Source organism: Gymnodraco acuticeps, unplaced genomic scaffold (assembly GCF_902827175.1).
Source record: "Gymnodraco acuticeps unplaced genomic scaffold, fGymAcu1.1, whole genome shotgun sequence".
NCBI classification, from domain to species: domain Eukaryota; kingdom Metazoa; phylum Chordata; class Actinopteri; order Perciformes; family Bathydraconidae; genus Gymnodraco; species Gymnodraco acuticeps.
The window spans coordinates 2,141,398-2,165,364 of record NW_022990042.1 but is presented as its reverse complement, the minus strand read 5'-3'; the positions used below and the strand labels follow the sequence as shown (position 1 = coordinate 2,165,364).

The 23,967-nt window shown below is 42.2% G+C and overlaps 2 protein-coding genes across 2 annotated transcripts in view; one reads left to right on the top strand and one right to left on the bottom strand.

Moving 5' to 3' along the window:
* The window catches only part of LOC117545615, a 106,015-nt gene extending 90,515 nt beyond the window's left edge, over window positions 1–15,500 (bottom strand). The window contains exons 1-17 of the mRNA XM_034215469.1: window positions 14,099–15,500; window positions 13,853–13,903; window positions 13,535–13,701; window positions 13,393–13,463; window positions 13,033–13,198; window positions 12,698–12,835; window positions 12,001–12,178; window positions 11,785–11,927; window positions 10,457–10,560; window positions 9,178–9,343; window positions 8,900–9,082; window positions 8,626–8,778; window positions 6,956–7,100; window positions 5,743–5,901; window positions 5,542–5,660; window positions 5,255–5,455; window positions 4,568–4,726 (exon numbers count right to left, since the gene is read on the bottom strand). Of these exons, the coding sequence (XP_034071360.1) occupies window positions 4,568–4,726; window positions 5,255–5,455; window positions 5,542–5,660; window positions 5,743–5,901; window positions 6,956–7,100; window positions 8,626–8,778; window positions 8,900–9,082; window positions 9,178–9,343; window positions 10,457–10,560; window positions 11,785–11,927; window positions 12,001–12,178; window positions 12,698–12,835; window positions 13,033–13,198; window positions 13,393–13,463; window positions 13,535–13,701; window positions 13,853–13,903; window positions 14,099–14,156 (2,361 nt within the window). The 5' untranslated portion in view covers window positions 14,157–15,500. The remainder of the gene's footprint in view (window positions 1–4,567; window positions 4,727–5,254; window positions 5,456–5,541; window positions 5,661–5,742; window positions 5,902–6,955; window positions 7,101–8,625; window positions 8,779–8,899; window positions 9,083–9,177; window positions 9,344–10,456; window positions 10,561–11,784; window positions 11,928–12,000; window positions 12,179–12,697; window positions 12,836–13,032; window positions 13,199–13,392; window positions 13,464–13,534; window positions 13,702–13,852; window positions 13,904–14,098) is intronic.
* Window positions 15,501–15,689: 189 nt separating this feature from the next.
* Window positions 15,690–23,641, top strand: zgc:153115 (uncharacterized protein LOC768186 homolog). Its single transcript, XM_034215356.1, has 2 exons — window positions 15,690–16,244; window positions 18,438–23,641. Exons 1-2 carry the CDS (start codon window positions 15,752–15,754, stop codon window positions 18,680–18,682), a joined length of 738 nt encoding a protein of 245 aa, XP_034071247.1. The 5' UTR covers window positions 15,690–15,751; the 3' UTR covers window positions 18,683–23,641.
* Window positions 23,642–23,967: the final 326 nt, after the last annotated feature.

The following is a 23,967-nucleotide window of genomic DNA, read 5'->3' as shown; positions in this document are numbered from 1 at the left end:
ACTGCGCCCTTGGCTTCAAGCCTGGAAACGACAGTGGAAAATGATTTATTTTGAAACAACAATGATGACATGTGTTTGTGTGACTTAAACAGGCAGCGGAACTTGCTGTCTTCGATGTTAAGTCCATTGCCCTGATGGCGCGAACTTGAGGATGACGTTCTGGCATCACTCGAGGCGGCGGGAAGATGGGGGCATGGTGGCACCCCGAAAACACACGGAACAAACACTGGATCCAACACTGGAACGTGCTCTGGAGCTGGGGAACAGGGAACTTCCAGCTCCTTCATCGAGGAGAGGAGAGGAGGCTGTCAGGCCACCCGCTTCTTCTTCCTCGCCTGGTGGCTGAAAACCTGGGTCGGCTGCGCCTGAGCGGCAGCTGCCGGAACCGGATATTTTCTTGGCCAGCTCTCTCTTGCCTCGTGCCGGGGCTGGGGACCCGGGACGGGCTGCGGTCTCTGCTGCTTCGGTATTTTGAACCGGGCAGGACGTGAGACAGCTTGAGTGAAGGCCTACCGCGGGACCATTGGAGGTGGCGGCTGGACCCTTCGGGGGAGACAGAGCTGGAGAGCCTCGTCTCCCTTCCTTTTTGACTCGCATCTCAGCTGCATTGAAGCTAGAGCGGAGCCAAATATGCCCTCGGGAACAATAGGCATGTCCAGAACATCCTCTTTTTCCCGGTCTGGAAGGTTCGTCAGGTTGAGCCACCTGGCTCTCTCCTGTACCACCATTATTCCCAGTGCTTTGCCCGTGGCTCGGACTGCACAGCGCTGCACACGGAGGCAAATGTCCGTGATCGCTGCGATCTCGTCCCACACGGCAGGCTCAGGTTTGCTCGATATGTCTTCGCAGAGCTCCGCCTGGTAGGCGGTCAGCAGCGAGGAGACGTTGAGTGCCCTGGCGGACAAAGCTGCGGCTTTATAGGCCCGTTCGGTCATCGCTGACTGGAACCGGTCTGCCTTTGCCGGTAGCATGGGGTTCCTGCTCGGTGTCGAAGCCAGCCTCGGTTGGAGGTGGGCTGCCACCAGCGGTTCCATGGGCGGCATGCGGAGCAGGCCGATCCTCTCCATACCGTCACAGTCCAGGGAGGAGGCACCCTGGATTGGGGCCTTGTTGATAAAGGGACGGTCTTTCCACGAGACCGACTCCTCGTCCAGCATCTCCCGAAAGACTGGAAGGAGCTGCCTCTTCGTCCTCGCTGCTTGGGGCAAGTTCTTCCCCTCGTAACGAGATCTGGAGGTCTCCTTGGCCACTTCAGGCCATGGGATGTCCAGCCTGGATGGAGCGCGTTGACACACGGCCTGCAAGTCCATGCTTAGGACGGGCGAAGCTGGTGTGCTCTCGCCCGGGGGAGCGGACATCGCTCCCGGCTTTGCAGCCTGAGCCGATGAAACGAAGATGTCATCCGAGTCCGAGTCAGACAGGAGGAACTCAGAGGTATCCTCTTCGTCCTCCATATAGTTCAACTCCAGGACATCCTCCACGGGTGGAACCATGGTGAGGTCCAATTGGGAGCCCCAGCTTGACACAGCGCGGGGCTCCGCTCTCGTGGCGCTTGCCGCCACCGGGTCCCAGCCTGAAACGACGTGGGGCTCCGGTTCAGCGGCTGTCGCTGTTGTTGAGCCCCAGTCTGACACAGCACAGGGCTCAATCTCTGAGGCGGACGCCATAATGTCTTGATTGCCGGCCGGCGAATCAGCGGACATGAGGGGGTCCTGTCCCGACAAGCTAGCTTGGCGTGCTAACCGTCGGCGGAGGCTCTTAATGGTGAAGCGGGTACAATGCCCGCACGAGCCGGGGTTATCGATAGCCTCCCGGGCTCTACAGAAAGAAACGGCGAGGCAGATTACAATATTAACTGGTGTGTTAATATTGCTCAGTCTTCTTGCAAAGCAAAAAAGTAACCGGCAAGCGCCCGTCGACCGAATGTTAGCTTTGGGTTCAGTCTGTGGACCGTTAAGCTAGCCCGGTTACTGATAAATCGAGATGTGCTCTGAAGCGAGAAGAGGTGTTTGAATGACGCTGCGGAGTGTTATGAATGAGAACTACCCTTGGATGATGGGTTAGTAGACTAAAAGCTTTAGGAATCCAAAGTACAACATATACAACAAAAAGTACCCTGCATCAGCGTTAGCTTTGTGGTTTAAAAAAGAAAAAAGATCAGTTAGCTGAGTTTCTTCCCGTTACATGGATATGAAACATTCATAGTTTATTACATCTTAACTAAGAAGCCCTCAGACGCTGTTGCTTGCAGATGTTGTGGTTTTGGCCCCTTTGGCGGGTCCGTGGGGCTTAAGAGGTTAAATCTGGAGGACGACTGGTAACGACGTCTCACAGTTATATACAGTGGGGCAAAAAAGTATTTAGTCAGCCACCAATTGTGCATGTTCTCCCACTTAAAAAGATGAGAGAGGCCTGTAATTTCCATCCTAGGTATACCTCAACTATGAGAGACAAAATGAGAAAAAAAAAATCCAGAAAATCACATTGATTTTTAAAGAATTTATTTGCAAATTATGGTGGAAAATAAGTATTTGGTCAATAACAAAAGTTCATCTCAATACTTTGTTATATACCCTTTGTTGGCAATGACAGAGGTCAAACGTTTTCTGTAAGTCTTCACAAGGTTTTCACACACGGTATTTTGGCCCATTCCTCCATGCAGATCTCCACTAGAGCAGTGATGTTTTGGGGCTGTCGCTGGGCAACACAGACTTTCAACTCCCTCCAAAGATTTTCTATGGGGTTGAGATCTGGAGACTGGCTAGGCCACTCCAGGACCTTGAAATGCTTCTTACGAAGCCACTCCTTCGTTGCACGGGCGGTGTGTTTGGGATCATTGTCATGCTGAAAGACCCAGCCACGTTTCATCTTCAATGCCCTTGCTGATGGAAGGAGGTTGTCACTCAAAATCTCACGATACATGGTCCCATTCATTCTTTCCTTTACACGGATCAGTCGTCCTGGTCCCTTTGCAGAAAAACAGCCCCAAAGCATGATGTTTCCACCCCCATGTTTCACAGTAGGTATGGTGTTCTTTGGATGCAACTCAGCATTCTTTCTCCTCCAAACACGTCTTGTTGAGTTTTTACCAAAAAGTTCTATTTTGGTTTCATCTGACCATATGACATTCTCCCAATCCTCTTCTGGATCATCTAAATGCTCTCTAGCAAACTTCAGACGGGCCTGGACATGTACTGGCTTAAGCAGGGGGACACGTCTGGCACTGCAGGATTTGAGTCCCTGGCGGCGTAGTGTGTTACTGATGGTAGCCTTTGTTACTTTGGTCCCAGCTCTCTGCAGGTCATTGACTAGGTCCCCCCGTGTGGTTCTGGGATTTTTGCTCACCGTTCTTGTGATAATTTTGACCCCACGGGGTGAGATCTTGCGTGGAGCCCCAGATCGAGGGAGATTATCAGTGGTCTTGTATGTCTTCCATTTTCTAATAATTGCTCCCACAGTTGATTTCTTCACACCAAGCTGCTTACCTATTGCAGATTCAGTCTTCCCAGCCTGGTGCAGGTCTACAATTTTGTTTCTGGTGTCCTTTGACAGCTCTTTGGTCTTGGCCATAGTGGAGTTTGTAGGTGACCAAATACTTATTTTACCGAGGAATTTACCAATTAATTCATTACAAATCCTACAATGTGATTTCCTGGATTCTTTCCCCCCATTCTGTCTCTCATAGTTGAAGTGTACCTAGGATGAAAATTACAGGCCTCTCTCATCTTTTTAAGTGGGAGAACTTGCACAATTAGTGGCTGACTAAATACTTTTTTGCCCCACTGTAGTTCAAAGCAATCCAAAGCTTGATTATCATAGAAGTATCCAGGTTTTATTTTGCAATCTCAACCCATTTGTGGTATTCTTGTCCATTACTATCCTGCTTTTGGCAGAACTACTGCGATAATATAGCAAAAACACTGTTGATAACTGTTAATGTGTTTCCCTATATTGCAACATTTAGGTTTGCAGAAGACTCCAAACATTACAACTCGAAGCAATGAGATATTCTAGCGTTCACTTCCTTACTAGAGACACGCACACACAATCTTCTTCATTGGAACTCCGCAAAAAAACTCTATTACTTAAAAATAAGATATTCGGTGAGACAAAATCTTATAAGATATAAATCTAAATAATTTTTTTACACACCATGTTGTTTCAATATTACAATTTAAAGCTCATCACACACTGAATTCGGAATACACACCTCGAAATTCAAAAACGGGACCATCCAAGGAGCACATAAACGCACCATTAGCCTTGGTGGAAGTCTGGGCTCTCTGGGTGCCATTCTACTTTCGTTTTTTTTTTATTCTTTCTTTTGTTGTGTTTTTTTCTCTATTGGGATTTTCTCTATTTTTTTTTTTTTTACTTTGAATAGTTTGCATACAAATTTAAAATGCAGAAAGGATACCTTCTTGTCCTTTTGATCCATTGAGATAAACATAATCTTAATTTAATGTATCATTTTATGTCATTGTTAAACTGACATTTTCCTTTTCTCTTGTGCCATATCTTAAAAAATATATTAAAACATATTCAAGAGTAGCTGCTGTGAGTATACCTTGAGCAGTTTGACAGCCAGTCCGGCCACGCTCAGCGACAGATGGTCCAGTTGGTTGTAGAGATCTTCACATGAGAACACGCTGAGCTCATTGCCAAAGACCTTCACACCGACCCAGCACCGGGGCCTGTTCTCCTCTGATCTCCTCCTCCCAAACAACTGGAAAAGACACATTTATGAACAGCCTCTAAAATTACTTTTGTTTCAAGAGAGCTGAAACAAGTAGTCAGTTATTTGTTTGGCAGAGAATTAATCGCCAACTAAGGATTTGATGATTGTGGCTTCTTAAATGTGAGTATTGATGCTTGCATTTTTCTTGTTCTTCATTTCTTGTAACTAAATAACTTAGATGCAAATTCAGGAACTTAGGTCATTTTTATTTTCTAATCTCATGGGTCAATGAAACATTAATCAAGAAAATAACCTGTAAATGAATCAATAGTAAAAAATAGTTGTGAGCTGCAGCCCTAATTTAGGCATTTACTTCAAGTATTTTACAAATGTACATTCAAGATATCAGTTTTAAATCTAAAATGCAATATAAATGGCCAAAAGTCTGCTGCAAAAACCTCCCCACATGTTCACGTCTGTGTATCCCTCTTGACCAGGCTTGGTGTTAATCCTGCTGCCTTAACTCCTCTTAATAAAGTAGAGATAACTGGCCTTCAGCAATCACAGTGACCTCACCATGGCCCTGGCCTGGCTCAGATAACTGCTGGTGTCAGATAAACACGGTTCTTTTTCTGCACTACGTCCATCCTCTGTTCTTCTTCTTGATGCGTCTTTGGACTGCGACTTTGGACTTTGAGCCTGGGACTCTCTATCTGAGTTCTGCTGACCGAAAAAGTTCCTCAAAAGAGGTTCAGCGTTTTCAACGTGAAGGTCCACCTAAGTTGGGAAATAAATACATGGGTTTAAGTACATTTTGTAGGACTTTAATTTAGTTTTAGAATTCAAGTGGACATCAAACTCACTTCCAGAAGGTTGTGGGCTCTGCCATGTAAATACAGTGTCAGGTTGGCAGAGGCAGATCTTGGTAGAAACGATTTGGGAGAGAAAACCAAAGAGGTTTCCACATTTGTAATCCCCATGCCTGAAAGGAATTAGTCATGTAACATTAAGTTGATCTTGTATTGTTTATCTGGAATTTGAAACTGAAGGGACGCCATCTTTACCTGATGAAATAGTGTAGTCTGAATAAAAAGAGTATTTCAAAAACTCAGCCTCAAAGTCTCTGCTGATAATGTCATCAGGCAGTGACTCGATTAGGGGCTGCTTCATGGGGTCCTCGCTCCTCAGGACATTAGTCAGGTGACTCCACACATATGAGCCCACTGGAGAAGCAGAAGAGAAACAGTTATTAATGTCCATCAAGATGAGAAAGTTCTAAAAAGGAATATCCCACTTTTAGTTTTGCCCCTTTACCATTCATTGTTACTTTAACCCAGAAAGATATCTCGCAAATTTGTGAATTAAATCTCAGATCATTTCTTTGTACTTCCTCGCAAATAGGACGCTATAATCTCAGATGTTCAAGCTTTTTTCAGAAATGTGTGATTTTTTGTTCTCATAAATGTTTCATTGTAAAAAGGAAAAAAGGGTTTTAATTGCTTAGACATGAGGCATAATGAAACTTGCCAATTCTAATTCTGAAGTTCAATTTTGTTTGCATTTAACCACTTTGCATAAGTAGATAAACCAGAGTTAGCTTCATAAATTACTACTTAAAATTATTGGAGTAAGTCATTTGGATACATTGGGTCATTCATTTATATAAATGAGGAATTAAAGAAACACAGGAATAGACCCCTGGGGTACACCATACTGTAATTGGGCTTTGCTTTAATGGCAATGCAACCTTTTTAACAATGTTATGTATTACACAAATAATATCCTAGCCATACGATTGCTGTGTTGAGAAAACATACTTCTGCAGTTAACACTGTAAAAGTTGTTATTCACCTACACAACATTTTACAACAAATAAATAGTTTTTGATCAAGTTATAGTGAGATTTAATCTGTCAGAGAAAGCAAAGCCATGTACCCTAGTGGACTTTAAGTCATACTGATGTCTAGACAGAATAGAGTTGGAATTAAAGTAAACAAGATTCATTTTATATACACATTCTTAGTAATTTGGGGAAACATGCCAGCAGACAATGTTCGGTAATTATTAGAACAAATCATCATCTATGTTTAAAAAAAAATGAAGTCTTGTTAGCAAGATCAACTAAAAACATACAGAAAATAAAGTGGCTTCTAATCTATAATGAATACTTCATCTGTTTGACAATGAAAGCTGACATTGTTTATTAATATTTTAATTGCTAAACCTTTTTCAGGAGGAAACACATCTATCTACCAACCACAAAGGTTTGAATCAGACCTTGGCTGGAGGTCTCGTTCCTCAGCGTGGTCTTGACCACTTCAAACACGTCCTGGTCGGGGCAGTGCATGAGCTGCTGGTATGCAGCGATTCTGACCTCGGGATCCTCCTGGGAGGAACGGTACAGCTGCAACAGCACAGACCTCTGAAGGAAGGAAACTGCTGTCACTCACTCATGTTAGACGGCTCAGCACCTCTTCACCTCCACCTCTACTCATCATGAATCAATTAGACAGTTAGCCTCTTTGATATGAAGAGATATTATATTTGAAATACGAGTAAATGAACCTTCTATTGAAAAAGGACAGTTATCATAAAGTTACCTATTTTCACAAATGTAAGTGAATGATTTCAGTAAAAATGTAGGTATTAATTAGAATCAACTCACATCAGGAGCACTGTGTTAGCCTAACAGGTACACTAAACTTGTATTCTTGGATAACTTGGATCAGTCATTAGCCCGCATGGTTTTTCTTACCACTGCTACGCTGATGACACCCAATTAATTCTGTCCTTTCCCCGCTCAGAGACCCAGGTCGTTGCACGCATCTCTGCTTGTCTAGCTGACATCTCTCAGTGGATGTCTGCTCACCACCTCAAGCTCAACCTTGACAAGACTGAGCTGTTCTTCCTCCCGGGAAAAGATTGTCCCACTCTTGACCTAACAATCAACATCGGCACCTCAGTTGTTTCCCCGACTCAGACTGCAAGGAATCTGGGTGTGACCCTAGATAACAACCTGTCCTTCACTGCAAACATCGCTGCTACAACCCGTTGCTGCAGATACACACTTTACAACATCAGGAAGATGCGTCCCCAGCTGACTCAGAAAGCGACTCAGGTTCTGGTCCAGGCTCTCGTCATCTCACGCCTAGACTACTGCAACTCCCTCCTGGCTGGTCTACCTGCATGTGCCATCCGACCTCTGCAGCTCATCCAGAATGCAGCGGCTCGTCTGGTCTTCAACCTTCCTAAATTCTCCCACACCACTCCGCTCCTCCGCTCCCTTCACTGGCTTCCGGTAACTGCTAGAATCCACTTCAAGACACTGGTACTTGCATACCATGCTGCGAATGGATCTGGCCCTTCCTACATCCAGGACATGGTTAAACCGTACACCCCAGCGCGTGCACTATGCTTTGCATCAGCCAAACGACTCGTTGCGCCCTCGCTGCGAGGGGGACCCAAGTTCCCATCGGCGAAAACACGTGGGTTTGCTGTCCTGGCTCCAAGATGGTGGAATGAGCTCCCCATTGACATCAGGACGGCAGATAGCTTGCATATCTTCCGGCGCAAACTGAAAACTCATCTCTTTCGACTCCACTTCGAGCGATAGAACTATTAACGAAGCACTTTTATACTAATAAAGGACTGGCTTACCTAAAGCCAGTTGAGTAGCACTTGAAATGTTTGGCTCTATGAAACCTGATGTACTTATATGATTCTGTTTTCTTCAAGGTTGTGTCTTCCTGGTCGAATGTACTTATTGTAAGTCGCTTTGGATAAAAGCGTCAGCTAAATGCAATGTAATGTAATGTAATGTAATGTAATGTATTCAATTCTGGCATTGAGTCATTTTCCTCACACCAAATGTTTTCTTCTACCCAATCTTTAACTGTCCTCTGTCATAAAAAGGCAACAAAGCTGTAAAGATAATGTAATCAACTCACATCAGCTGAGCAGGGAAAGCGTCTGAAGGCTTGGATGGCAGCTAGTCTCAGCTCAAGTGCAGTTGAGGGGCTTAGCATGTAGCATTTTAGCAATGGAATAAAGGTTGGAGCAGACAGACCAATGTTTCCCACAGATTTCAGTGCATAATAAAACTGTTGGGGTGAAAACATACATTTATATTAGCCATTGTTCATGTACAATTGTTCAAATCAACAGGTTTAGTCAGGTGAATATATGCTAATGCAGCTAGTGTGCGTGTCTGTATGAAAGCACCTTAGCTTGAGTGGGTTGTTCTTCCTCGCAGCCCTCCTTCAGGGTTTCCTCAAGCGTCTGTATGAAGGACTGCACCTGAGGAAGTTCACTACAGGAGGCTTGAGACTTTTGGCACAGTTGATACACAAGAGAGGATCCAGCAAGCAGTGCCTTTGAACGCAGCTCTTGGACCTGCAGTAAGGCCTAACACAGATAGAAGACAAGCCTCAATACAGAAATTATTTCATTTAATTGATGAGATATTTAGTTCTTCATTAATGTCACATAGAGGTTCCTACATTGATGGACTCGATGATCTGTGGCGATGGATGAGGGATGAGGGCCATGGTGGTTACAAAAGCGTATGCCTGCTCCTCCTCCAGCTCTTTGCTCCTCATCAGGTCGGTCAGCAGTACGACGCAGTGTTCAGATCCACAGGCTGGTAATGCATCCAACAGAGGCTGCCTGTCCAACCAGTTAATGAGCATCAGTATCAACCTCTGCTGTATCATAATGTGGTATTAAAGAAATGACTGCTGTTTCCAGTGTTTATGCTAGCAGCTAGGCTAACCGACGGCTAGCTTGTAGCTTCATATACAGACAGGAGGGTAGGTATTAATCTTCACTGTTGTACTATATTTGTTAATGTTGCCTTCATCTCATTTAGCTGTGTCAGTTAGTCATACCATGAACAAGAAATCACAAAAAACAGGTCAGCCGGACTTTACCGAAATGGGACTGTTGCTTTTTCAATAATCACACATGTGCTTTGGGGGATCTTGTGTTTGGTCTTTGACTATTTACTGTTTTATTCCGTCATTGACCACTGACTCATGACTTTAGTAGAAAATTACATTACTGGCAAGCAATCGGTTTTACAAACCGCAAAACTGGCTAAGCTGTAACAGGGGCACTGGTAGGCCTATTGTTTTTCGTTTTCACAACCATGCCAATCACAAAACCTACAGCTGTGTAGTTGAGTTTAAAAGATTTGTTGGGCAAGGGGAACCCAGAATTCAGGGATAGGAAGTACCCCCCCCCCAAACGTTACACCTATGGCCCGATTTGGCATTTCGGCTGGTGTGATCCCATCACATGATCTCTAGTGGCCTTTGTGGTGGCTGAACCATTGACCTTAGACCAAAGAAAGGTTTAGTCTCAATTTAAACTGGAATATATGCAGAGTAATCCATAGCTGATATTTTATGATTATGAAGTTAGTCTTGAAACAAGATTTTGTATCTTAAGTCAAAATGTCAGTTTGCTATATTCTGCATCACTAAGAAGGTTTTCTGTAAGTCATCCGTATCACAGTAGTCTCCGATTGAGTTAGTTACTATCCCACACACTGTCTTTTGTTAACATATTTTGCCAGAGGCTGTGTATTTTCTAATGGTAACCGATATACAAAAGTCCCTTCAGCTTAAATCAAATGTACTGGTAACACAATAAATGTTTTTCTCTATAACAAGTGTGGAAATGTCCAAGTTAAACTCCCATGTATAGACATTGATTCATAACTGAATGACTCAACATAACATACTGTATGTTATTATATAACACAAAGGAAATACTGACCAGTCGTTGAGGCACTTGAAAGACGCTTCTTGCCAAAGTGTCTTCAATTGAGCAAGTGTCAGATCTCTTAGCTGGAAAGCCAGTTCAAGGAACTCTTGCGATAGCTGAGAGCAAACACCAAACACATATAGACTTAGATTTTTGATATCCTAAAATCAATTAAATCTACTCTCCATTTTTTCAAAACTATTCCTGCTCAACCAGAATCAATGGCTTCCTACAGAATGCACTTTTTATCCCACACAGCTTTTATATCAGGCTCTCGGTCTGACAGCTATTTTTAAACACATCCCATGTAAACAAATTATGATGAGGGCTGCCAGATTATGTTTGACTGACCTCCTGTGTATGGGAATCATTTAAATGATTCACAGTAAAGTATTGGGGGAAGTCAATCCTCTTACTTAGGCTAGCCAACATTCTGGGAGGGTACGGGCAATCTTGTAACCCATTGGCATCTTGTTCTGACGCATTGATATGTGTAAAGAGAACTGGATACAGCATTTGAGGTAGAGCCCTGCTCATTTCAATCAAAGTTCTGGTTGGACATCTGAAAGTAAAAACACCCAGAATTCCGCATCAATGAGCCCATGGAGCAAGCATTCTAAAATTATGGTTTAGAACTACGCTAACTTAAATGGTGATAAACAATTTAACTGTGCACATAATCTAGACTTTCAAACTTCATCAGTCCGAATCAATCAAATAAAAATAAAAAATGTTATCCAATTATTTATAGAGGTCTCTAAATCAATGTAAGTCAATTGGAAAACAGATTTTTAGGACCAATGGGATCAGGTGACGGAACCCTGCAGAACCCTCTTTCTTGTGACACTCATTGTTTACAGTCCTTTAGCCTTTTGAGAGGCCGGAATGGAGTTGGAGTAGCGAGACAACGACGTCTATGACCATTTTGTTTCAAAAGTAGCCAGTTTATTAGCTAATGTTAATGTAGTCAAAAACATAATCATCGTCAGACGATAACGGATGGGTTTCCTAAATTGCTTTTCAGCCAATACTTTCTGCCTATTTTGCTCTCTACACGGACTGTTTACCTGCATTCAACCAAGCATGCGCAAACATGATTGGTCAATAGTACAAGGACTACAAACGGAAACCAGAAAGCTCCCGATGCCAAAGCCTTGTCCTGTTGATTACAGATTCTTCATGCAAATTATGTTTATAGAGATTAGGGTAGGACGTACTCTACAAGTGGTTTCTATCATCAGTTGAAAAGGACCGCTGTAAGTGTAATTATGCAAACTAAAACATAAAATAATCATTTCTTGAATACAGTTCAAAGGAAAATTGAATTTGTTGAGTCCTACCAGTTGTGGGTCTGAGGTGAGGCTACATAACATCCGAACAGTTTGGCTGGCTTGCTGAGGTGTTGACGCTCTGGCTTTTCCTTGCCTTGCAGCCCCCTCGTCCTCAAACTGCAGATCAGTCAGAACACCAAGACCTACGGAATCTGCATTGAGGAGAATAGGCATCAGGATACTTGTCGATAAAACAGTTGCTAAGTTGTAAGCACTCCTCCTGACCTGCTCCTGATGGGGTCCCTGGCTGGGCTCTGAGCAGCAGCAGGGTCGACACTGTTTTTGTCTTAACCAACCCTGCAGTCCCGGACCATGTTGCCATAGAAACAACTTCAGTGCAGTTGACCTCTTCCATCACTGTAGATCCATGCTTCTGAATACAGTTCAATTCTGATTGCACTGACTAGCAAAGAAAGAAAACAAAGCTTGCATCATGAAAGAAGAACTGTAATGCAACAGTTGAACCACATTACTGATGTTATTTTGATGACAGAGGGCTCAGGGTTAGGGTTGTGCAGAAAAGTGTGAAGCAGCGTCATCACTCTCTTTCAACTTCCACGTTCCTTGAACTCAGATACCAAAGATAAGAAAAAGGAATCAACAAGTATAATGGGCCAAAGCTAGGGTTTTGTAAGTACTAGCAAGGATGGAGTGCAATAAAATCCTTTAAAATAGAATCAGAGCTTGTTTTTGTTTGCAAAAAAAATTGCCAATGTGGTCTGGGCTCGGCCCTTAACGTCCTGACTGCCCCTATCAACATTAACAAGGCACATGGACCCCCACTGACACTGACCCTTAGCCACATCAGAGGCATTATGCTTTACATTAATGTACAGAATATGTAAATTAGCATAATTGGGCCCCTTTAAAATGCCTCAGTTTCAACAGTGTCTTTATAAAAAAAGAAGAGTGGTAAACTCACAGTATCTTCAGTTAAAGCTACTGAATGGGGCCAGAAGTGTGCCAGTCTGGCCTGTTGGCACTGTTTTAGATCCCTGCTCTTCAGCAGTACAGCTCCTCTCCTCTCATACTTGCTGCTGCACGTCCCATACACATCAGTCTGGGAAGAGGGATTAGAGAAAAGTCAGATAATTACCATGTGAGTGCACTACATTATGGCAAGGTGGTGTTAATGACGGTTCTTGTTTGTTGCAGGAGTAGAGGGGATGTTTTCGAACTAGAAGTAGTTATTTTGAAATGTCCATAAAGACAGAGGAGCTGCTGCATACACAGAACAGAGCCCTCATTAACCCTCACCTCTTTTACTAATTCCTGTTTGGAGGCCATGCGGGAGGTCTGGAGCATACTCAGTAGAGCCCTTTTAATGTTGAGGGCCCACACCTGCTCCCCCTCCTGGAGACAGAGGGCCGTGACCTTTCCCCCATGGAGGGAGAACTTGAGGCGCGTTCTCTCCAGCGAATCTCTGAGAAACAAAAACAGCAGATGAGCCCCCCGGGGACCCCAAAACACAGACAAGTGAAGCATCGGAACAGAGTATCACATTCATAGGAAAAACAGTTGTGGCATTCCAAAACGATCTGGACTTTGAATGCTGCACAATGAGGACAGACATGCAAAATAGAGCGCATTTACTTATAAAAACACATAAAGTTTTACCTCAAGCTCTTTAAGCGTTGCACAGAGTGTTCCTTCTGAGGGGAAAGTCGCTTTATCTGTGGATTCCTGATCTGCAAGTGCACAAATGAATGAGTTTTTGCATTTCTTTTTTATTCCCACTAACACTTCTATGAAAGCTGACCTGCATCATTAGGTGACACTTGGAAACCACGTCGATATCAACCACACAGTCCAAAGCCAGTCCATTCCTTCCAGCACTGGAGCCATGAAGGGTTGTAGTAATTGTCGTGCTATACCTGTAAGTATACCTGACCCCTCTCTGATAGGACAAGTCGGGGGTAGGAGACCCTAAAGACATGAAATAATAAGATTTAAAGAATGTGAGTGTTTTAATTGAGGCAAATCTTGTGGTATGAAAATGTTTATGTCAAATCTTATCATTTAAGTATTTTTCAGTGAGCATACATTGTATGACATAAGCAACAAACTGGTTTCTCACCAGCACAACTTGAATCACAGAGACTTGGTTCCGTCCGAAAGCAATCACCTACTGCATGGAAAATCAGGTCAAAAAACCATAAACATAATGACAAAAAACAACAACTTTTCGTATAGAAAACTCACCAAACCTCTATATTTAACCCTCAGGTTATCTCGACTCCTAGTCAAGTCAACTCTGCCTTTAATGGAAAATTCAATTGCAAACCATGAAGGAATATATCACACAACAAAAGACACAACTCACTGTGTAGCAGCAGAAAAAGAAGATGCAGACAACTGAGTGGTAACAAGAACATAGCCATAGCAACCCCTGTAGTAACTTCAGGTTTGGCTTCCTCCAAGCCTCCTCCACATGTAAGTGGGATGAAAACCAAGCACTGTTCCCACCACTGAATGACCAGGCTTGTAGTGTGCTTCCACAGTGACCCATGGTGCTCACAGCGACCAATCAGGAAACACCTTCCCAACTGGAGCTACAAACACACTCCGAGCCAATCACTTGGGTGGACCTCAGAAAGAACCCCCCCCAAAAAAACATGGAATGACATACAGTGAGATCAAATTCAATGTATTGCATTGTTCAGTTTGAAAGATGGCATCATAATATACAATGTAAAACATATTTGTCTGCAGGTATATATCCTAATTATAGTACAATAGTAAAGCATGACAGAGCTCAACCTGGAGTTATAATAATGACCAAAGTGTTATTGCTATTGTAAATTAGATTAATAGTTCAGGAAACACAGTTAAACACATACACATTGTCATTATGACCATAATCAATAAACCACACAACCAGTGTGGACTCTAATCTATTAAAGCTGATTCATAAACTTCTCTCTACACACAGCTGAGGTGAGCGTCAGGGAAGAGGGACATCTAGTGTCTGGGTTTTATGGATAAAAACTGTTGGAAAAGTGTATACAGAGAGTCCTTCATGTAACTAAATGTGCCTGGAAGGTGTAAAAAAAAAAGAAGCCCTGCACTACTCAGTCCTGCTCTTCAGCCTTTCGGGTGGGCTCCAACTAAATTACCCATCGCGCCTTTCATCCCCATCTCCTTCCCCCATCATTACCCAAACTGCCTGCCACCTACTTTCCACGATGCACCCGCCGCCGAGGTCCACGCCCGTGCTGCGACGTCAGTTACTGCGTGCCGCTGGTAGACAATGCGTTCATAACGTAGCAAAAAATGGTAAATAAGAAATGTCTCTTAAAAAATACCGTTAACCCGGTTTCACCCCAACTTTTAGAGTCCTGAAATCATAGAAATAGCGCATTTTATTACGTTCAGTATGTAAATTATGCACTATTATGGTCATTTAAAAGCATTATGCTTGGGACTTTGTGGTTATTTATAAAACATAACATACCTAGATGCTATATTCATAGTTTGTATTAAATATTGTCCTTTCTGATTTGATATATGGAGTTTATGTATAAATACTGTGTTTCAATTATAGATACGATACTGAAGTAGTTAAAGTGACAAAATAAAACAAAAAGGGCGGCATTTTTAGAGATTGTTAACCTAGAACACCCCCAGAACCCATTTATCCGATAGGCCCTAAACGCATCTAGGGGGCGTAGGTTTGACCGGCTTCTCGGAGGCTCAGACACAATGAACCGTCAACGGTGAGGGGCACGAGTGTTTGGCTTGAATTATTGGCAAGGTTTTAGCACATTATTATTCTCAATTGTGCCTCTTCTTTAGTTAAATAAGCCATTTTCAGACCACTGACACACTGTATGGCAGTTACAGGGCTCGGCTGGAAACGGTTGGTTCGTCGAGTTTGATGAAAACGAGGTCAGGCTCAGACTACCGTTAGCCCCTCCTGGCGGATTCGTTTCGTTACTTTTTTCTAGATAAAGCCAACAAAACGAGGCAGATAACAATGTCGTTGACTGCTTCGTCTGATTATTTCGCTGCCGAGTGTCTGGTATCGATATCCAGCGGTCCTGTCTTGCACAGACCCACCCCGGTCGCCCCCGCCAGCCAGCCGACCACCGTGGGCCTGCTCCCCGGGGAGCCCGACGTTTCGAACGAGGACAGGGAAGTGCGGGAGACTCTGAGGCTGGAGGGGGCCAACATGATGGCGGTGGCCGGGATCCTCACCGACCTGCACGTCAAGTTCCGCCCCATGTCGGCCTACTCTGAGAGCAGCAACTCCTCGTGTGGAGGGGAGAGCGGCTACACCACGTTGTCGGACCCGACCACCCCTACCATGACCCCCTCCGCCACCCCGGTGCCCGGACAGCAGCTGAGGGGGGGAGTAGGCGTGGGGGCCCCGCGGTCCCCAGTGAAGCGACACCAGTGCACTTTTGAAGGATGCGACAGAGTTTACGGTAAATCCTCCCACCTGAAGGCACACATCCGGACACACACAGGTAAGAGGACAACAACAGTTTGTAGTATCAGCACTTCATGTTGTGTACAGCTGGAAATAAAGTGTGTCCATAACTTCTGCTTTGGCGGTGACATGTACTCCCATAGTGTTTTAACCAGGGGAAGTGCCCCTTATCGGATTAGCTAATAGTAGCTCTGCGGTGGTAAATGTTTTCCCTGACTTGGTACAATAACGTGGCCAAACAAAGAGGGAAAGACAGAAAACTCCCCTCAGAGACTGACAAAGAAGTAAACTAACAAAAGAACTGGGCTGGACGTTAAAACCGGTGACGAAAGTCTTCCTCCCGACTGCATTTGCATATGAAATGAACGTAAGACGAAACCTTAACGTCGAGTGTAGAGAGTTCATAGTCGGACATGGACTCTCCTGTTGATGGCAGCAGCAAGTTATGGTGTTTGGGCTGCTAAGTTGTTACTGTTTGCATCACCTTCTCTTCCTCACGTCTGCTGATTACTAAAATTGATTTTACTCTCGGAGAAGTTGTTGATAAAGCATTCTTAGAAAAGCTGCAAGGGGTGCGACCGATAATGGATAAGCCTCCCGATAATGGATGAGCCTCCCGATAATGGATGTGCCTGATTAAACACATTATTATTTATTTCTGGTGAGGGAGAACACTGTATGTGTAGTTGCGCCTCTCTTTGCAATGCATTTGGTCATTTCTCGCGGTGTATTAACATGATATACAAAGCTAGGTTTAGTTGGAAATATATCCAGCAGCCAGAATGAAATCTGATCCCTAATGCAGAGTTATTAACGTGCCTGTGATTTTTCACAAAATGAGGGGAATCGGTGTGTTCAGGGTCACTGAGCAGGCGCACACGGATTAAGCACAGGAAACGGCTGAAAGAAACTGCGGTGGGAACGCCCACAAAGAGTTCTGCAACAACAACGTGGCCAGGCTTTGTGATCTTGAAAATGGCTCCGAGCATCCCACTCGTTTATCCCGGTGTTGCTAATGTTGCCTGCAGGAGATTAAGGCTAGTAGTAGCTTAGGAACACTAATCTGGACCATCTAAAAGCCCAGATATGTTTTGTCACATATTTAACTATGTTGAGATCTTTCTCTGGTTTATATCATGTTACAGTGAATATCTTTGGGATTAGAACCAACCACACAAGACTTTTAGAAACTGGGATCAACATTGTTCACTATGTTATGCACCGAACAATCAATTCAGAGATATAGAAAATAAGTACAGCAGTAGCTCAGTAACTACTTCATTTTCTACCAATATTCTATTTGTTAATTTATGGATTGATGAAAAATCTATGCAAACCTATTCTATTTTCTTTGTACTGTCAACTGCTTGCACACTGCATAAGATCAATTTGTCAAAATGCCCTTTTTTTAAGGTATGTTGAAATAACAAAAAGGGGCCGAACATCTGTTACCTTTAGCAAAATACCAAACATCCTTTATTTGTATTCTGTGTTTTTTTCAGTCAGATTTTTCAAGACATCAAAGTGCATTTTCACTAACTTTAAGACATTTGATTGACAATTCATCGGGTACCATGTGCAAATTAAACAATAATAGAAAAAAAGACATATTTGCTATTTAACCAATGCAATGCAGAACTGGTGAGTTGGGCTTGGAGTTGCAACGATTAACTGATGAGTGGTTAACAAAAAAAACAATAGTCAAATACCACAGACATTGATCAAATCTATTTGAGTGATAAACAATTTCTCTAAATTCAGCTTTTGAAACAACAACATTTGCTCGTTTCTATACTACTCTTTGACAGTATACTAAATATCTTTTGAGTTGTTGACAAAACAAGACATTTGAGGCGGTCAATTTGGGCGTAGGGTTAGCATTGATCGACATTTTATAGATAACAAAGTTAATCGATATATAGTCTTGTGTTGGTAACATATTTTAATCATCAAAAAACTGCATGCTGTAGACCTAAGCTGCATTCAGAGCCTTGCGGTGAAAAGATTTGTTTCTATGGTTACGTCCCCTGCTAAGTTGCGTCACTTAATTCAGTGATCATCTGATTGGTTGCACTGCAAAAGGTCATGCGGTAAACAAGCTCAAAGTTTGGTGACAATTAAGAGCGGTCCACGGTGGCAGAGTTGTTTTACCGCGTATCATGTGAACGCAGCTTGACAGATATGGTAAATGGTGTATGGTGTTAAATGGTCCTCTCTCTCCTTGCTGCAGGTGAGCGGCCCTTCCCCTGCACCTGGCCCGACTGCGAGAAGAAGTTTGCCCGCTCTGACGAGCTCGCCCGCCACACCCGCACCCACACCGGGGAGAAGCGCTTCCTGTGCCCCCTCTGCGATAAGCGCTTCATGCGCAGCGACCACCTGATCAAGCACGCCCGCCGCCACCCTTACTTCCAGCCCTCCATGTTGGGACGCAACAAGGGCGCATCCCCCTCTCCCAACCCGGCCGCGTACCATTAGGGTGGTTTGGGTTGTGGGGGGGCGTTCTACAGGAGCACAGAAGGTCGGGCGGTTTCAAGTTAACCAGCTACAATCAGTCCACTGGTTAGGGTTAAGCATTTTTGTGTTGTACTCAAAAACATACACACATACACAGAACTTGAAAGTGAGGGGGAGCAGCTTCATCCCTCTGTCTACAAACGAGTCATGTGACCACTATCCCCTAATGTAACTAGGGTTGGGTACAGAGAAACGCTCAAAATCTTTAAGAAATGGGTTTTTGTAAGAAATGTGCTTTTTGATTCCACTTATCGTCTCCTGAAAGTTTGTTTACATTTTGGGCTAGCTTTCAAAACGGCTTCACTAAAGACAGTCACGATGCAATGACCTCTAATCTCTGCATGAACATAAAACAACATGCAAGGGAACATGCTTTTTCATGGCATGTATCGTGAAATTGAATGACATATTTTTAGCGTTAAAAGACCAGATGGGGATGTTTTGGGCTATTCTACTCAAAAGTATTACAGGGCAGATCAAAGAACTTCATCACATTGATGCAAAACATCTTTAAAAAAAAGAAGCCATAATGCAGTCCTGCTCACATTGCCTAGTATAATTAATTAGGCTTTAATTTCTCAGAAAGCTAATTAAAAAAACATTTAAAATGGCACCGCTTTTCTGCTTTTTAACCAAAAACCATCACTAAATAATTTGTCCTTCATAACATGTTTAAGGCAGAGATTATGAAAAGAAACATATTGTTTGTTTCTTTTCCTAACTCAGGATTCGATGAGAACGGGAACATTAAGCAGATTTAAAATCGAGAAAATAAACCCAACCCTATCAATAACACGTACACAAATGCAGGGATTTTTCACATTTTCTCAAAAAAATCTGCCAAAACTCCTGTTTTACTTGTGGTTAATTTCTAGATTGTTGTTGTGCTTTCAGTACCATTTATTTACCATGAGTAGCACAAGATTGTGATGTTAGGTAGCGAGGCATTGACTAAACGCTTTTTATTTTTAGCTTAGCTGATTCCATATAAAAGTGTTAGTGGTGACACATTCCTTAATTTTTCTTGCATCGGTAACCGTCATTGAGGCCATTCTGTAATGCCTTCTTTATATCCAATTTAACTATAGATCAAATATTGATTTTTCCCAGATCGTGGATTAAACTTCACTAGAGGAGCGGTTTGCACACCATCCTTGACTCTAGATCAGTTATCACAAATGAAATGCTGACACGTAATACACTGTAGTATTATGTCCTATACTGATGCAAATGTCTATAAGCTTTAAGCTTTTAATGTAGATAAATGGTAATGCTACTAGCAGCAGAATTAATACATGTGAAGAATTGTAGTCCTTATATTAGGGGTAACGGTATACTCTTGATAGGATGGCATTGCCTGTGAGTGTTGGTGTGTATGTGTTTTTTATTTACATTTTTGTTAGCGGCAGAACTAAGAAAAAGTGTGTATGCATCGATATCAGAATGACATAAAAGTGTCAGGGGTGTGGAGCCAGAACACATTCAGGTTCAGGTGTGCCAGGTCACAACTATTGAGTGGTGCAGAGATGTATTTTTGTAGGCCAACCCGGAAGTGAAAAAGCAATGGGATTTTCCTATTGGTTTTCAAAATATTGCAGAAAATGAGATCTCTGGCCAACACATGTTTATGATACTTACACATTTGGTTCAGCAGGATTATATCCACATATTACACGTAAATGTAATCGCCAGAAGTAAAAAGCTAACGTTAAGCCAATACATGACAATGCATCACCGCTGCTAAGCTAGGGCGGCTAATGTTCAGCGTGATGACATTGAGTAGTCTCATTAAGCCACTTGTTAGCAACTGCTGTTTACATGACACAAAAAAGCTTTGGACATTCACCAGTGGGGTATTTACTGACATATTTTAAGTTTGTGATAACCATAGAATTTATTTCAGGCATCTAACTAAAAACAGCTTCAAAAAAACATTGGCTTCGAGACGAGAGAAGACCAATTGGTAATATGCTAATTCATTTCCGGGAGTTGGACTCACTCCAGCACCACACTATACCATTTGGCCTTTATTGATTTACACTCATTTTGACTTGTCAAAACAAATAAAAGCACAGGTGCAACCAATATAATCAAGAATGGCAGTCGGGGTGACCTCTGCCAAGGCCAATGGTGCATTCACATGCTTCTTGGGGGTACCATTAGTTGAGTCTGACACTTTTCTTGTTGAATTCGTTGTGTTAAGCTTTACGGTGTACGGTGGAAACGAGCGTTTCTCAATCTCAAATTGTTAATGATTCTAAAACATAACTTTTGGATCAGCCCCCAAAACATGTAATGGGTTTTTGGCCTATTCTAGCTACACCCTTCCACCACGTTCAATGAAACTCGCCTACTAGTTTGTCCTTATTCCCGCTGACAGAAAAACTGATTTGAAAACCTTCTTGGTAGAAGTAGCTCAGTATAAGCAAATGGTGGCTCTATTCCATATTGGTGTGTCTTTGAACCAGCCAACCTCTGTTAACGGGATGCAGCCATTCCACAATGTTATTCGTTACACCTGTTTTTCACAAGTCAAAATGTCCACTGTGATAAAAAAAAAAAATAAAAAAAATGTTCAGTGAATTTAAGTGAACCAGCACCTAAATATTCCTATATGCCAAAAAAGGAAGTCAACAATCCTTGTGTTTCAGGAATAATAACATTCATGAGCAAGCCATCAAATAATCAAATCTATCAGAGTACACACAATATCCAGGTCTGAGTAAAGAGGGTGAAGCTTTTCTTTTTGTTTTCACACTGTCTGTCCAGCTCATGGACATATTCCTTTTGATCTCAGTGAACAACACTTAAAGCCTTAAACTATGTCATAACTACTTTGCACCATGTTTACAGTCGAATCATTGTACAGGTATATGTATGCCCTCATCACAGATACTCGTTATGCAATATGGCACTTTTTTCTTACAGGTGTATTTGGGCTGAATTGTGTCATGGCTTGCACTGTTGCTATGCTTCTACAAGCAAGCACTGTGGGACCATGCTCATGTGTTGATAACCAATGGTTTGTAAAACTGCCTTTTTGTCCAGGTCTTTAGAAAAAAAACGTGATGCAAGAAGTGGTTTCTATTTAGTTTTTCGTTCTTTTGTAATGTTTGCTTTAGTCATCGTGGCCATCTCTTGTTGTGGATTTTTTTTTTTTCTATATCTCACACCCTTCATTTGTGCTTCCTGATCTGTCTTCCGCGTTCACACGTCAAACCATCTCACTGTTGATCTCATGGGAACATTTCGTACACATTCCTCCTCCAGAGGTTTGATCTGTTGATAGTTTTTGGTTGCTGCTGGCAGTAACCACGAACATACGGACTGTTTTAACAAAGGAACACACCATATACTCGTTTTTTAAAGCCTTCAAAATGGAAATATGAGCTTCCATCACCCCTCACAGATGGGAGCGTCTTCTCACAAAGCTATATACCACATACATACCTCACAGATACTCTTTTTCTTTACAAAATCCATCCATCCTGTCTTTCAGAAATTCCTTTTAAAGCCTTGGATTTCAGAAGTTTAATCAGCTAGATGGTCTGCTATGTACCCTATGTCCTTACCTATGGTGGCCAACAGTTCCTAAAACGATGCAAACTTAAAAACACAAAAGTGCCAAAACACATGCAAATGAAGAAACCCCTTCAAAAACTTGACAGCACGTGCAGCATTTAGAAAATATTTACTAAAAGTGCTTGAAACAAAATGCTGCAAGAAGTTAAAACATAACAGAAATGGGAACACTAAATAGTGATGCACACAGGTGGGACCACAGCTCTTGTTGTCGGTCACGCATTATGCAGTTGGCCAAAAGTCACTGGAAACGTACCTTTTTAAATTCAAGTTTTATTGGCCTATTTTAACAATGTGATCACATGATTCCTTCCGATATGATTGCAGATCCGCTGCAAGCTAGCTAGCATGCTTACAAAATATTTTCAAATTTGACTAACTCAGCGAGTGTGACGGTTGGCAACTTGAAATATCGCCGAACGTCATCAAGCACTTTTTTGTGTCCCTGCTTTCTTTGTGTTTTGAGCTTCTTGCAGCAAGTGAACCCTGCCCATGTTTTATGTAGGAGAAGATGTTTTTCTTCCTTTGCATATGTTTTGGCATATTAGTGTTATATTTGAAAATGAGGCACGTTTATCCTAATGCAGCATTTGCACCTGTTGGCCACCGTACTTATGTCTTTATATGCAACATCACTACTACCTGTGCAGCAGAATTTCCTTTTTCCTGCCTCAATTTCTGTTGTTAATGGACAGTAGCAAAAATGAATCTCTGGGATAAATCCAGCCCCTGGTTGTCTAGGGAAAAAACTCTTAAAGGGGTGTTTAGTAAGTAAAGAAAGATACATGTTGACTTCAATGCAGAATTTAATTAAAAGAGCGCGGTCCAAATCTATATGTTCATATCGCTGAATGTGGCTTGATGACAGATGAACGTTTGAGTTGAATTTTTGCGTATAACGACAAATTCCTCGTCACCACACTAATTCAGATATGCACATTGTACAGAAATGGATGTTTTTTTAAATTGATGCCTAATTTTTACATAAATGTAATTTTTTAATAATCCTCTTATCAAAGCTTTAGTTAAGGGGGAACTGTGGAACTAAATAATTGCTGAAACAAGCTGTTTTGATATTTATATTCTCAGGTGTCTTCAATTTTGAGCATTGGACCTTCAATATTTCCTGTGCAACACCTAAGTACAAGCATGTTTTTTTTCTTTTGTTATGCTGATTAATTTATTCCAAAAAAAAGAAAATGTATAATTTGTGTGATTTAATTATTCTTTTCATAACACATTTTGTGATATGGAACAAAACTAATATTAAGTGGTTCCATTGTTTGCTTGACATGAAAATACCAGTGCTTTTTTAAGAATTAAAATCCTTAAGTTGAATGCTGTCTTGTCTGTTTCTGTTTTTGTCTGTACAGTTGGACTATAAGCATATTTATTTATTAAAGAATAACTGTCAGCTGTAACATTTGGACAGAAATTGTATTTGAGTGTTTTAACATTTAATGTGGGTGTCCAAGTGGCAACATTGGCTGTATTATTTTCATTAAAGTCCTAGCCTTATTATTGAGGTTCATATATTATATTTCTGTATTCCTACCACCATGACAATATCAAAAGTTTATAAAGATCCTTTCTATGTTACAACAAAATATTATTTTTGTTATCAATGCAAACTAAACTATTTTATTTTCTTCATGTAACCTTTG

What these genes read in the sequence shown, in the direction of transcription:
- zgc:153115 (XM_034215356.1), top strand. Translation starts at nt 15,752, where the DNA reads ATGTCGTTGACTGCTTCGTCTGATTATTTCGCTGCCGAGTGTCTGGTA. An exon ending in ACACATCCGGACACACACAG is followed by an intron (nt 16,245 to 18,437) that starts GTAAGAGGACAA and finishes TCCTTGCTGCAG; the next exon opens with GTGAGCGGCCCTTCCCCTGC.